This window comes from Elephantulus edwardii, unplaced genomic scaffold (genome assembly GCF_000299155.1).
Source record: "Elephantulus edwardii isolate Elephantulus edwardi_28Jun2011 unplaced genomic scaffold, EleEdw1.0 scaffold00026, whole genome shotgun sequence".
NCBI lineage: Eukaryota > Metazoa > Chordata > Mammalia > Macroscelidea > Macroscelididae > Elephantulus > Elephantulus edwardii.
In genome coordinates this window covers 1,397,632-1,412,760 of record NW_006399776.1, presented here as the reverse complement: position 1 = coordinate 1,412,760, position 15,129 = coordinate 1,397,632, and the positions used below count along the sequence as shown (strand labels likewise).

Below are 15,129 nucleotides of genomic sequence, written 5' to 3'. Positions count from 1 at the left end.
TATCAAGAAGACAAAGATTCTCACCACTGGCCCAATTGGCAGCATCAGGATGGATGGTGAAGAGATTGAGATTGTTCACAGCTTTAGTTTGCTTGGCTCCACAATCAACACTCTCGGCACCAGTAGGCAGGAAATTAAAAGACATATTGCAATGGGAAAGTCTGCTGTTAGGGACCTCTCCAAAGTACTGAAGAGCAATGGTATCTCTCTGGAGACTAAGATGTGTCTGATACAGGCCATGGTCTTTGCAATCACTTGTTATGCATCAGAGAGCTGGACAGTGATGAAGGAGGATAGAAGGAGAATTGATGCCTTTGAACTGTGATGCTGGAGAAGAGTATTGAGGGTACCATGCACTGCTAGGAAAACAAACAGATTCATCCTGGAAAGGGTCAAGCTGGGCTGCTCCTTGGAGGCAAGGATTCTGAGGCTCCATCTGACATTCTTTGGACATGTTGTAAGGAGGGACTAGTCCTTGGAGAGGGACATCATGCTTGGTAGTGTGGAGGGACAACGCAGGAGGGGAAGACCCTCCATGAGGTGGATTGATTCAGTGACTGGGGCAATTGCGATGGGTGTATTGGAGATGGTGCTATTGGCACAGGACAGAGTGGAGTTTAGGGCTGTTGTACATAGGATCGCTATGAGTCGCAAGCGACTCGACGGCACGTAACAACAACAATCTGAAATATATGTTGCTTAACACGCTGCCTATCCTATAAATGAATACTGTTAACTATTGTTATTATTTTTAACTAAGAGTGATTAAGTGTGTCTATGTTGAATAACCCTCCAGACTTCCTGACAATGTCACCTTTGAAGAAGGAGCCTTGATTGAGCCGCTCTCTGTGGGGATCCACGCCTGCAGGCGAGCTGGAGTCACCCTGGGCAACAAGGTCTTGGTTTGTGGAGCTGGTAAGAAACATGACACCCTGGTTATGAATGTACCAACTGGGAATGTGGGAACCCCTCTGCCATCTTGTTCCCCCTCCAAGGTATGGGATTTGTTCTAGAATCTATGTGTGTCAGAGAAAATAACATTCTCATTCTCTCACTGACCAATATTTTTCTAAATTAGCTTATATTGACCCTTATAACTGCCCTCTTTTGCCAATTTTGCAAACTTTACTGTGAAAATCGTGTGTGTGTGTGTGTGTGTGTGTGTGTGTGTGTGTGTGTGGTGTGTGTGTTTATATATATCTTCAGTATTATAAACCTTTTCTTACTCATTTAAAGAATTGATTTTGGGTTTATTTTGAACTAGAGAAATATTTTAGATAGTGAAGAAAAGGACAACTTTGGGGTTTTGTAAGTCATACCAGAGCAATGATCACCCAGTTCATCCAGGAATGAGGCAAACCCTCCTCGTGACCAAAGGGAGGAGTGGAGTCCAGACTGCCATGAACCAGTATTCTGTCTGGATATGGGGTATAGCTGGCTGCCTTCTCTATTTCCCTGCTTCCTATTGCCCAGAACAAGTGACAGCAGCCTGAGACCAAATCATTCCAGTCTTCTAATGGTAACCTAGGTAGAATGCTGGGCATGGGAGGAGAAAAAGAAGGAGTCTGAATAAAAAGAAGACTAAGTTGTGGTCCAGTGTTCTTAATATGTGTTTGTGAATGATTTTCTTTGGCATGGCACAGTAAGTGGCCACAGGCTTCCTAAGAAGCATGAAGGTATAGAATAAATATGCCCCAGTGAGTCAGCGGACTGAAGGGCATGTGCACGCACACATATTCACTCATAGCTCCATTATCCATCAGGCTGAGAAAACAACTGCTAATATGGTTTTTTTTTCCTTTTTGAGGGTGAAATAATAAAGATAGATTTATTAGAAAGTTACATCCCCAGAGGTTCAGACCTTCCTCCTTGAAAGGAAATATGGAGAGAGGCCTTGCTGCTAATATCTTGCTTTTAGTCTTTAATAAAACCATGTGGAGTATGCCTCTCTTTACCTACTCTTTTCCCCCCAAACAGTATATTGTGAACATTTTTCACGTCAAATTATAGATTTGTGATGTAGTTTTTATAGGTAATTGATATTCCAGGGTGGTTTATTTAATTACCCCTTTGCTGGACATTTCCACTTTTTCCAGGATTTTTCCCCCCTTGCTTTCTTGGAAAACCCACAAAAAAATTAAATTTCTCAAAGATGTTCTGTATAGCCTAATTTTGTGGAGTTTTTTTAAATATTTAAACCATCATGTCATCTGCCACTCAGATACTGTGAGGAAGCAGGTTGGTTTCCAGGATAATTCTTGGGCATCTGGGCGTCCTGAAGCAACAAGGCCAGCCCAGGAAGTCAACTTACTGAAAGTTCCTTTCAGGATATTCTCAAAGGTCACCCAAAGAAGAAGTCCTTGGGGAGTGTATGATGGGTCCTCAAAAAGGCAAGGACCAAGGAGAGTACAGGAAAGTGTACCTAGACTTTCTGAGATGTCTTGTTCCCTAAACAAGTACATCCTTTCTTAAATCTTCTGGTTCAAGATTATTCCCAAAAGGGAAAATTTGTAATTAGATAATAGGCACGTAATAAGTTGGATAAAATAAAAGTCAATGTAAAATAAGAGGTGATTAGCACAGTATCACTAAAGAAAAGGCAGAAATAGGTGCACAAGAATTCTTAAAACAAAAGACTATTACATATGTAACCCTCTATTACCAGTAATAAACAATGACCTGCAAGCGAATACATAGGAAGGCAGGAAGGTGAACAGATAGGGCAAGTGAAAGGGATTACACCTGTGATCACGGTTACTTAAGTTTGGCAGATGATATTTTCAGCATGCATGTGTGCTGCAAATGCATCCATGTTTATAGTAGAGCCAACAGGGGGCAATATTACATAAACTTCCTAACTGTAACCAAATAGCCTGAGGGAATGGGTCACTGGTCATCGGGCTTCAGAACCATAGTCTCAGGAGATACTAAAGCCAAATGACAGAACATAATCCACAAAGACAATAATTCTACACACTACATTGGTGAATAGTAACAGAGGACAAAAACTTTTGAGGAACCATCTAAGGTGTAATCACTGGTATCTCCATGCCGGGAGCAAAGACAAATGCTGACAATAAAAAACACATGGATACAAACAGTCCATAGCACCAACAGACCGCTCAACTTCCATGACCCTGAAACCAGAAGATCTAGACTATGCCTGACTACAAGTGTGAATTGCTCTGAACCGGATCTTGATAGAAAGTCCTAGAGAGAGTGTTAGATAAATGAAGAACAAAACTCAAAATCACAAAGACATCTGAGCTTGCTGATCTAATGGAGACTGGTAGACTGTAGAGTCTGTGAGCCCCTAGTGTCCTCCGAGCCTGGAACTGAATTCACTGCTGTAGTGTTGCTCACAGCCCAAGGATAAACAGATGCTTAAGGTGAACACAACCACCAGGGAGATACTTAGCTCTTGGAACAGTCAACCACACAGGATCACAAGGGTAGAAATTATTCCAGGATAGAACTTAGAAGGTAGGAAGGGAGAGTATGGTGGGATAATTGGGAACCAAAACCCTAGAGAGATAGTGGGAAGAATGATGGTACAGTATGGGGATTGTAATCAATATTACACACCAAAACACAGATTGATGACTGAATGAAGTACCAGTCTGCTCTGTAATCTCTCTAATCTTAGTAAAAAGTCTAAGTAAAAATATTTTCCCCATGCAGTATCCAAGAGTAAGTGGAAATTATCTAGTTCTGAGATATACAAAAGTTAAAGAGTCCAACACATGCATGAAAATCAGTTCCCCATTGGAATAACTGTTAAGGATACACAAAAGATATGGTTCCTAACTATAGCCTTGGCATGATATTAACTATTTCACAGTGTCTCCTATTTTCTGCTTTGCTTAGGACCAATTGGACTGGTCACTTTGCTTGTGGCCAAAGCAATGGGAGCAGCTCAAGTGGTAGTGACTGGTAAGGATTCTTTCTTTTTCGATCCCTTTTAGGGGATACATGGGAGCCCTGATGGTGAAACCCACAGTGAGTTACACTGCCAACTCAGACAATATGCACCTTGGGCAGTTCAAACCTGCCAGAAGCTCCTCAGGAGGAAGAGGGACAGTTTCCTTTAAGACTCATTGCCTCAAAAACCTGATGGAGGGTTGCTTTGAGTCGGAACTGCCTCAATGGCAGGGAGTTAAGTTTTAGGGGAAGCAGTGGGATGGGGACTATAGTTTGGGGGAGATTCACGAGGCCCATTCCCTTGCTGAGGTGTTAATTTATTAAAGAAGGTTTCTACCTTTTTTGTGGGCTCCAGGATTAAAAAGCTCACCCAGGGGATGACCAAGTCAGGGCTCAAGATGAGGGTTCTTTTGTTGAGAGAGGGCAGGCCTGACTATCTGGCGACCTCAGAGGTCCATATTACCTTCTTGACCCTAAGAGGAGATTCAGCTCTTGATAGATCTGTCCAAGCCCAGGGGACAAAGTGGATATGTTTGTGCATGTGAATATGGAGTTGATATTGTGTGTGTTGCGGGGTGTGATACATGTGGGAGACATGAGAGAAGACACAGGTACATGTGTATATATACATATGTCTATGTAGGTGCGTGGTAAGTTGTGTGGCATATATGGAGATATACAGGATTATGCAGGCGTGTGAGTGTGTACTTAAGGAAGAGAATATGTGAGAGTGTGTGTGTGTGCATACCGCAATGTGGTGTGTGTACCGCTCTGTGGTGTGTGTACTTACACACCACAGTGTGGATTATAGAGGACTTTGAGAGATTGTGTGCATGTCGGGTGTGTGTGTGTGTGTGTGTGTGTGTGTGATCTGTGAGAGTGTGTATATGTGGAAATATGGTATATGGATATGTATGGGGTTCGGCAACACCGCCCACTGCCTCAGAGCTTTGCTAGCATGAAAACCTGCATCTCCATTTTATTTTCTCCCTAATCACCCATCCAATTGCTCTGAAAGAAACTTTCATTCAACTTTAGATCTGTCTGCTGCTCGGTTGTCCAAAGCCAAGGAAATTGGAGCAGATCTCATCCTCCAGATCTCCAAAGAGGGCCCTCAGGAAATCGCCAGTAAAGTAGAAGGTCTGCTGGGATGCAAGCCGGAAATCACCATCGAGTGCACAGGGGCCGAGTCTGCCATCCAGTCGGGCATCTACGTGAGTGGACAAGGGCAATGGAGCTGAGGAGTAGCTCTGGGGAATCAGTGGAGAGTGATGGCTGGAGTAAAAGGAAGGATTCCTAACAGTGAGAGAGAGATATAAGAAAACAAGAGAGATAGCAAGAGATTCATTTTGCTTAAGTCCACAGAGAAAGTAGTTGGGAAGCTCACTGTTAGGAATCCTTCCTTTTACTCCAGTCATCTCTTTCTTGTGGAGCTAGCACTACTTGCCTTATTGGATCATTGTGAGGGTCAAGCTAGACAGCACCTATGCAGAAGGCTTGAGAAAACACCTTTAGTATTAAGCAGCTTCATGGTCATGTTTATGATCATAAAAGCTTTTATGGGAAAAGAACCAGCAGGAAGAACAGAAGGCCATGCGTGGCTTAGTTATGTGGGGGAAAATCCCCTTCTTGTTTTATTGAGGGGAAACTACAGCTTTTGAGTTGTTAACTGTAATATTACAGTTAGTCACAAAGGTGAAGTGATTTTTAGACTCATAGGTAATTACCACTGTCCTCTTCCAGTCTTGGGAAGAGATAAGGCACCAGTATCTGATTTTCTCCTCAGTGAGCCACCAGCAATTTCAGGAAAATTGGGAGGGAGTTGGAGGAGTGGTATTGGCAGATCAAAGTGTGAGAGAAACGAGAGGAAAGGTGATTCCTAGGTTCTGAAACCTATTGTAAGCCGGATCCTCTATGAGGTATTTTATAACAGGCATGATGCCTCATCCTGAATAACAGCTCAGAAAAATCGTTATCATTGCCCACATTTTATAATGAGAGAAGCCTTGAACCCCACTGATAAAATGCTGAGGCCAACTCATGCCCAGCCCAGCTTTGTCCCATTGCTTGAGATTTCCAAGCAGGATAGAGAGTAGCTCTGTGGAGATGAGGAGCCGAGCTGGGAAGAACAGTTGACAGCAGCCTCCCCAGGGACACCTTTGCCCCCTGTACTGCTTTCGTACTGTGGCTCAGGTTTCCTTCTTCCTTCTGAGTCATAGCTGGTTCCCACATGAGGGCATTTTGCATCATGCAAGACGTTCTTGGAAAAGCTGACCATTCAAGCTGTGTGGCACATCCCTCAAGCCTAGCACCCTGGTAAATGATCAACCCACTTCCTACTTGGGCTTCAGGGAATGACGTGAGAGAGTGAGGAGGAGATCCCACCTTCACCTGTCCTGAGCTTCAGCTGATGTCACCTAGCCCTTTGCTCCACTGTCAGAGACAGTGGTCACCATGAGGGAAGGGATATAGAGAAGCCAAATCTCAGGGGACTCATAGGTCTGCATGTGCTCCATCTTCTCTTTCCATATCCTGAGTGCCTGCTGAATGTCAGTATTCTGGGCACTGTGAGGGCTATGAGAGTAGTAGGGTATGCCCTCTTCAAGCTGCCAACAGGCTGGTAACCCATTCTCTACAGGAAGGCAGTATGAGCTGAGGAACCTGAAAGGCATGATTTCCAATAAGAGGCTTCCCTGCTCCTACCCTGCCCTGAGGGCATCTGGGAGGAAGTGGCATCTCAAGCTGTTGATGGTGGGGCCTTAGCTGCTAAGCTACAAGAGGTGGGTGTGGAAGTGAATATGATGTCAAGGGCTTTACCCTGAAGCTAGTGCACCTGTGATACAGGGTGTAGGGCCAACACGCATGATAGGTAGTGAAGAATGTGCAGGCTGCTCTCTGCCAATAGGCAGGCTAGGCGGAAGTCTTGTATAGGAACATAACTGAGAATCACTTCCCTGTCAGAGGTGATGAGACAGTGTTTATGGGGAGACCGAGCAGATACTTTGGGGCACAATCGAGATCATCTCCTTGGTGCAGAGGTCACACCCACGTAACAGTGGACAAGTAGTCTGGGCATTCGTTTGCCTTCAGTCAACAAACTTCTATTCTCTCGGCGGTTGAAATGACCCACTTGCTATTGCTCCTCATCACAAGGCAGGGCTGAACTGACAATAAGGAAATGGAGCTTTTTAGGTGTTTTCTCAATCATCAGCTCTGTGACTCACTGCACTTTTAAACCCACCCTTGGCACTGCCCATTTTTTTCCCATTGAAGACACCAAGGATCTCTGACTAGAAGATTTTTTTTTCTCGTTAATGACAAGTTCACAAGTAGTGTGTAAGTCATTTCAATAAGAACATAAAACGTCAAACATTGATCCCACACTAATGTTGGGCAAGATGATGATAGTCCACACAGCCCTCCTGGAGCGGCATAATCCTAGTTTTACAGGTGACAAATGGCCAGAGCCCCACAACCAGAAGAGGTGAAGTTGGGAGTCACCTCCATGCTGCTCAGACCCACAAATTCTGCATCTTGCATCTTACTGTACTGCAGGCCTTTCTCTCTGGTGTGTACTTTTAGTAGCTCCCCTGGTTAGTGTTTCGCAGGGTCTCAATTAGAACTTGCCAAAATAATGCCTGACAGAAACTTAAGCGTGTTTGAGTTGCCTGATTTTTTTTGTGTCTTACAATAACCTGCACTACAGTCCCCAGAAATCTCCAGAGCAAACATAGAACCCATGAAGAATTAAGTAGAAATTGTCAGGAGACATTTTACTGCCACCAGCTTTCCACTGAAGGAACTGACAAGGCAGATGAATGTTCCAGGAAGACAAAATCCATAATGACTAATATTATGGGGGCAAAAGTCTCATGGTTTTAAATGCCACTCTGCTTATGTCAAACGACTTTTGAAACCCCAGTACTCTGATAACTCTTCTCACTTGTATGATGCTTTGTAAGGTTTGTTCCCTTTATCTCATCACTGAGATTCTGTTAAAGCACTGGCCCTGGTGGAGGGACACCCCAGAAGAGACACAGGGGCTAAGATGAAGACATGCTCAAAGTAAAAAATATCTAGTGCTGAATTAGTCTTTGAAAAGTGTGTGGGAGCTGCTGGTGATTAATCTTACATTTGTAAAGAAGATCCTCACTGGGACCTGATGACCCGTAGCTCCTTCCTGGGATTCCGTGGACAGTAGAAGATGCTCCCACTGTGCGTACTTCTCTATTGGCAAAGTGTTACCATTTCAATATCTTTAAAGAAAAAAACCTTTGCTCTGCTGTCCTGTTTCATTTGCTCAACTTTTTTATAGAACAATTTTCTGTACTGAATTTTAGGACTCATCTGATGCAGCCGAGGGTCCTTTGTGTGACTCCAGGATGCTATTGGGAGGGGGAAGCCTACATTTCCTTATCTTCTGGGTTTGCTTGGTTTCACCCCTTCTTCAGGCAACACGTTCTGGTGGGACCATGGTGCTTGTGGGGCTGGGCCCTGAGATGATCACTGTTCCCCTGGTGCACGCTGCCATCCGGGAAGTGGATATCAAGGGCGTATTTCGATACTGCAACACGTGAGTGTCTTGTGGGTGAGCCTGGGGTGTTGAGCAGGGGGCAAGACCAGGACAGACTCACCATGACCTCTGGGACCAGGACCCGCTGCTTATTTATTCATGAAGGACACTCCAAGACCACAGTGAGAGCCGTGATATATGATAGGGATCTAGAAAGGGAACATTCATTCTCTCTCCCTTTGAGATTAGGAAGGCAAAGATGGCAGTGGGAGGGGAGGTGGGTTAAAGCTTGCTTTTGCTGCTTGTCAACCACTCATTACCTAAAGCCTCTCTTCCCTTTTGTTAAATGCACAGATCACGTTGGCTTCCACTCCTGAGCCCCAAAGCTCATCTTGGGGAGTGAGAGTCTTCGTTCCCTCTGCCCATTTTTTATAGACCTATCCTCTCCCCACTAGCATCCTCACTCAGGACCACTTCTCCATCTGTAGTTGGTGACTATTTCTTTAGCTCAGCATTAGTTTTCCAGTAAACTCTGCCATGCTGAGCTGCAAGTGGGTGGGACTGGATTATCCTAAACTGCCTCTCTTGAGATTTATCTGCCCTTTCACATCAGCCCTTGTGTACCTTATGCTTAATGCTGAAGGAATTCTAGGCTTCATAGAAGGCATTGCAGGTTAGAGACATTTGGAAATACAATTTGCACTTCTAAGTCACAAGTCCTATAAAGTAATTTCCTCCACTAGTGGTCCATAAAACTGGGCTTGCAGAACCATGGAATTAAAATAAATATGGTCAAACTTTGTTTAAAGAACCATAATAAATATGGCCGTACAAACAAAAAGCCTTAGGAGATATGATTTGGTGGGTTTGAGGGCCTGGCTACTTCCTGCCAGAAGGTAAAGTGTAATTGCTTGTGATCTTTTACAGGTGGCCGGTGGCGATTTCCATGCTTGCATCCAAGTCTGTGAATGTTAAGCCCTTAGTCACCCATAGGTTTCCTCTAGAGAAAGCTCTAGAAGCTTTTGAAACATCTAGAAAGGGGTTGGGGATTAAAGTCATGCTCAAGTGTGACCCCAATGACCAGAATCCCTGATGTTACTTGAGATTTGCACTCATTCCTGCCCTCTTGGCTTTCCAGCTAAAAGCAAAGGCAGGACTGGGCTCTGATACAAAAATCTCTTGTGAATGGTAAGAATAATTGAAAGACTTAATTATAAACAAAGAGCCTTAGGAGGTATGCCATAAACACATAAATGGGGATTGTTTGGGAGAAGTTGTAGCCAAATTATCTGTTCACACTGAGCAAAGTTCAGCAAGTAAGTAGAGCAGAGTTTGGCAGCAGGTGCTGGGAGCGCCCCTTCTTCCTGGAGTGCCTTAGTTGAGCAAGGATGAGAATCTGCCCACCGTGCTCCTGGTTCACCATTGCTGTGGCCACGTGGGGGTGGAGATGAGTTATGAAGATGGGGCAACTCAAGGTCTGAGACAGGATGGCTTCCATAAAACTCTGCTACTCAGGATCTGTGATAGGACAGGGATGCAAAGGTGAGAGAGTAAGTTTTGTTTAGAGCACAGTGTTGCTGGAACTAAGGGCTAATTCATGGTAAAAGGAGACTGAGAAAAGGGACAGACCTTGCACAAGTAAATTCCATGTGAGGTCAGACCAGCTTATATGCCCCAAATGTAGACAACTGTCAGGAGCCTTCTCATCACTGCTTGAAGTCTGCCCCTTCAACTCTTGAGAATCCCCGTCATTTAATTTGCAAGAAGAAGAACTGGCTTGCACCACTCCCTACTCTCACCCCTTAGGCAGACTTAGTCTGGGGAAGCCACTGTAGGTTCCCTTGTTGCTAGGCCCTCAGGAGAGCCCTACCTAATGAAAATCATGGGGAGACTTGAAACCAGGACTCTGATTGGCCCAGCCCAATTTGGTCTCTCTGCTCTTGGCTTTCCCACCTCACAGACTAGCTTGCCTTCTAGGCTCACTCTCAAATTCACTCATAATTATTGGATAATTCCATGTAACTCTGATTGTTTTAAGCAGAAAACCTTTTTCCTTCACATAATCATTGAAGATTCTTGGCTATCTTTCTATTTAAATGAGATCTCTGGATCCTGTGCCCAGTTGTAGTATAAATCTTATTGCAATTGCAGGTTTTCTTAACAAGATTTGGTTCTCAATCACACTATGCCCATCTGTGATTTTGAGACTGCTAATTAAGAATAAGGATATAGTAGTGGTGACAGACGTGCAGCTCCTTATTCTGACTCTTCACCCAGGGATGGAGGACAGATTTGAAAGGTTCTGGCTTTCTTGGGATGGCAAAGTTTGAGGTCAGAGCCTGGAATTCCTCAAACTGCCTCAGATAATAAATTCTGCTTGTGGTGCCTATGACTGCTGCTGCCTCTGTGCTCGGATGAAATGGACTCAATTTATACATGTCATAGAAAGAAAAATATTGAAATTTCCAAAAGTGACATAATTTCTGCATCAAGTATAATTTTAGTTACTGCCAGAAATTTCCATGAGTAGTATCTAATTCTCACTGGTAGCCTAAAGGTAAGGAGTGGTGCAGCCAACCAAAGGCACACGGTTTGAATCCATTAGATGCTCCACAGAAGATGATGGGCAGTCAGTCTCCTCTGTGAGTCACGGCCTCTGAAAACCCACTGGAGGGTCAGCTATGATTGGTTCTGACTTGATGGCACATGTTGTTGTTGTGTACAGTTGGATTGGAACCAACCCATAGCTGACCCTGTGGTGCGTTTTCAGAGGAAGTTAATCACACAGGAGGAGATTGCCTATCCTTCTCCAATGGAGCAGCTGGTGGATTCAAACTATGTGCCTTCGAAAGTATAGCACAGCTTCTTACCACTAGGCATAACAACAACGGTAATCTTTCAGTGTTCCAGGTACATGTGGAATGGAGAGGTCAAGTAATTAGCTCAGAGTCACAGAGAGTGAGGTCTGGAAATGTCTGTCCCCACTGCCTACCACATCATGCACACGTGTGCCCACACACATGTACATACTTGTGCTTCAACTCAAAAAACCTTTGGGCCAGACTTGCCAGCTACCTTCTCTTCAAAACTCTCCTTCCAGCTCAGATATCTGTTAACATGAAATGAAAGGCTTTATTCTCTTTGGGAAGAGGAGGCTCCCAATAAAAATCACTCTAATGTGGTGGCTTCACTGTATTTCATTCACAGCCTTTTTCACTTCAATTATGGTTCGATAAAGACTAATAAGGACCTCTAAGTTCCCCTGAAAGGTGGACCCCCCTCAGTGCTGCAGAGGAGATTAGGAAAGTGCCACTTAATTCACAATTGTCCTTAAGTCTAAACTTCTAATGCCTTTAAGCCTGTTTCCTTGTCTGTTAAATGGACTGAATGATGTTTACCTCATGAGGCAAAAAAAAAAACAAAACTGAATAGGCTGTTTGAAAACATCAGTTCTGGGAGTTCTCATTTTTTAAACCCCATTGCAGCTCTCAAGCTACCTGAGTGTTTCACAGCTTCCCTGGCTAGGGCAAGACAAATGGCAGGACAGAGATGATACTGGCTGCTCAGAGAGTCCCTGGGGCGGTGAGGACCCCAGTCAGTGTTAGCTGACCCAGAGTCTCCCTGTTGTTCAAATTCGTATTGAAATGCTCCACTCACTGCTTAAAAAGCGTTATAGGAAGCCCACAATTCATTCCCCTCACCATCTCAACCTTCATTAAAGCTCAATAAATATTGATCAACTTGAGTGAATCAGTCCCGGAACCAGGAATGTGAATTCCCCAGAAGCTCCCCAACCTTGGGAGGTCCGGCAGCCTTTGTATGTGCTGTCATCTGTGCCTGGCACCTGATACATTTTCAGTCAACACTTGAGGACCCCACCCAACCAGTGCCCCTAGACTGGGGTGGGGTGGAGAGGGAGGGTGGAGAGCTTGGAAGAAGGGCCTTGCAGACAGCCCTGAGTGTGGAGGCGGAAGCTTCTTTATGACCCCACAGGAGAAAGGGGACCTGCTGCAGGTGACAAGTTCTCTCACAGTCTACCCTTTGCCCACAGCAAATGTTGGTAAGAAGTCACTGCTCTTGGTTTCCCAGTCTCTATCTTTCCGGCTTCTTCACTCTGCCCCAGGCAACCTGAGAGGCCTTTCCCATCTCTCACTGCAGTCTTATCTCTTCCCTTGGTACCTATGCTGCTCCATTTAAAAGATTAAAGGAGGCCTAGAGGTTAGGAGTCAGTGAGGCAGTTGGGATTTATTGGATATTTGCTTTCCCCCAGAATTGCACGTGATCTCAGTCAAAACACAGGGAAGTAACTCCCTATCTCGTCTTGGCAGTCAGCCAGGACCTAGGCTGGGCCTGATCATGGTGTGAGCCTGATCAGCCCCACATCCCAGCAGCAGGCACTCTCCTTCACATGCTAAGGTCCATGGTGGTTCACGGAGGGAGCAGGATGGAGATGGGATGTCAATACAGTGGCTTGAAAATGGCTGCACGGGCAAGTTTTATGTTGCACCTATTTTATAATTTAAAATTAAGAAAATTCACAGGAATGTCTAACATGGACAATGAAAGACTTTTAGGGCCCTCGCACCCCCAGAGAACAGCAGATGTTCACTGGCACAGCCTGGGCCACGCTGAAGCCACACAGCTGTGCTCCACTCGCTCCTGACTTCGCAACCGCCCTGGCTGAGCCAGATACTGAGCTGCTCATGCGGGGGCCTGGAAGCAGGCATGGAATGTGCAGATGATGTTCCTGCCAAGATTGTGGGGTCTTGTAGAAGCTCCTTTGACCAAGTGGTGGGATGGGGAGAAACCTTTGTCACTAGGTCTCAGACCCATCAGGCCTTAAGCAGCATGTTGTATGAGATTTGATCTCAGGGATCCTGGATTCTCCTTGATAATCTCACCACTAAGTTACTGTGAGACTTGGCCAAATCGTTTCCTCCATTGATAGGAAAAAGTTTCATGTAGACAATCTTAAAGTCTCTTCCAGCACTGACAGTTTATAGAGTTCCATCATGTAGAGACTGTGGGGATGAGGATCCCATTGGCAATATTCCTTAGGAGAGAGAAGTGAGGAACCTTCAGTGACACTGGATGGTACCCTTGAAAATGGTCAAAATACAGGAGTCCAGAACAAAGGCTGCATAGTGGTGTGGACTTGGGGAGAGAAATTGTATAACACTGAAAGAATTTTTCTTTTACTTTTCAAAAAGAAAAGTGAGGGGGAGGTTGAGCGGGGAGAAGAGTACAACAATGAATGAATGGAAATCCAAAGTCTCTGTAAACTTTCATTAAAATTAATAAAAAAAGAAAAATAGTCCAAAAGGGTGAATTTTATATCTAACACAATTATTTTTTAAAAAAGGAGGTGGAGGAGAAGACTACCTTGTTCTCCTTGGTCATGCACTCCCAGGTGTGGTCCTGAGGATGTCTGCACAGCCCAGGGCTGGACCTAACTCATTGATTTTCTGCTGGTGGCCACTGATAGGCCTCCTGTTCACACAGCCCTGCAGACAGGCAAGCTTGGCTTGTCACATGCTTTGCAGGAAAGGAGCTTCAGGCATGAGATAAACTAGGACCAGATGACATCTTCCTACTCCACAAGGTAGAGTGGGCTACTCTGGGTCCAGCACCACTGCTGTGGAATTGGGCAACTCTCTTGGGACCAGCTTCAGGTTCAGGTCCTACAGCTCCTGCCATGACCTTACAAGTTTTATGTGCACAGGATCACTGGCAACCAGCCCGTTTGCACCTCACCTGTCCTGACGTCTCCCCACAGACTTGCCCCAACAGCTCCTCCCTGGCAAGAATCCAAAGTGACTCTGGATCCACTGTTTGACTTCAAACAGTTTTGGATCAGTGCCTGGATTTACAGAAATCTCTTCATAAAGAGCACTTTTGGTCTGGGAGATACAGTGACCTTATTTTCCCTTGTCATATAAGTCTGTACATTGTAAAAAGATAAATAAGCAGGTAAGTAAATAAAAGAGAAATAAAAATTCACTGCCATTGAGTTGATTCAAACTCATAGTAGCCCTCCATTGAATTTCTGGGGCTGTAAACCTGAACAGGAGCAGACAGCCTAGCTCTCTCTCCTGTTCAAATCACAAGCAAAGCTGAACTGAATGAGTCACACAAGAAAAGAAAGTCAGCCATAATCTGTTTATACCAAAGTTATCAATATGTTAGAGCATTTCCTGCCAGCTTTCTCCTGTAAATTTCTGTACGTAAAAACAATGCATATATATTTATAAACATAGATAGCAATGTACTTTACGTAGTTTTTTCCATTTTCACACATCCATACTTTAATATGTATCTCTAATATGTGGTTGTTGTATGTCGTTGAGTTGCCAGTGACTCATAGCGACCCTATAAACAATATCTCTGAAGCCTGGCCTGTCCTGAGCCAGTCTGACTCCGACACACCAACTCCCATTGCCCCAGTAACTGTATCAATCTGTCTCATCTGGGGTCTTTCTCTCCTGGGTTGTCCATCCACCCGTTCAAGCATGAGGTCCTTCTCCAAGGATCAATCCTTCCTGGCCACATGCCCAAAGTATGTGAGACAGAGCTTCAAAATCCTAGCCTCCAAGGAGAAACTTGGTTTCACCCTCTCCGAGACAGACCTATTTGTCTTCTTGATGGTCCATGGTATGTTTAAGACTCTTCTTCAGCACCACAACTCAAAGGCATTG

The 15,129-nt window shown here is 44.6% G+C and overlaps 1 protein-coding gene across 1 annotated transcript in view; it reads left to right on the top strand.

Annotated features, from left to right (window-relative positions):
- Window positions 1–9,527, top strand: part of SORD (sorbitol dehydrogenase) — a 49,813-nt gene extending 40,286 nt beyond the window's left edge. Inside the window, exons 5-9 of the mRNA XM_006882947.1 lie at window positions 797–915; window positions 3,868–3,933; window positions 4,960–5,135; window positions 8,373–8,494; window positions 9,362–9,527. Coding sequence (XP_006883009.1) covers window positions 797–915; window positions 3,868–3,933; window positions 4,960–5,135; window positions 8,373–8,494; window positions 9,362–9,527 — 649 coding nt within the window. The remainder of the gene's footprint in view (window positions 1–796; window positions 916–3,867; window positions 3,934–4,959; window positions 5,136–8,372; window positions 8,495–9,361) is intronic.
- The last annotated feature ends 5,602 nt before the right edge of the window (window positions 9,528–15,129 follow it).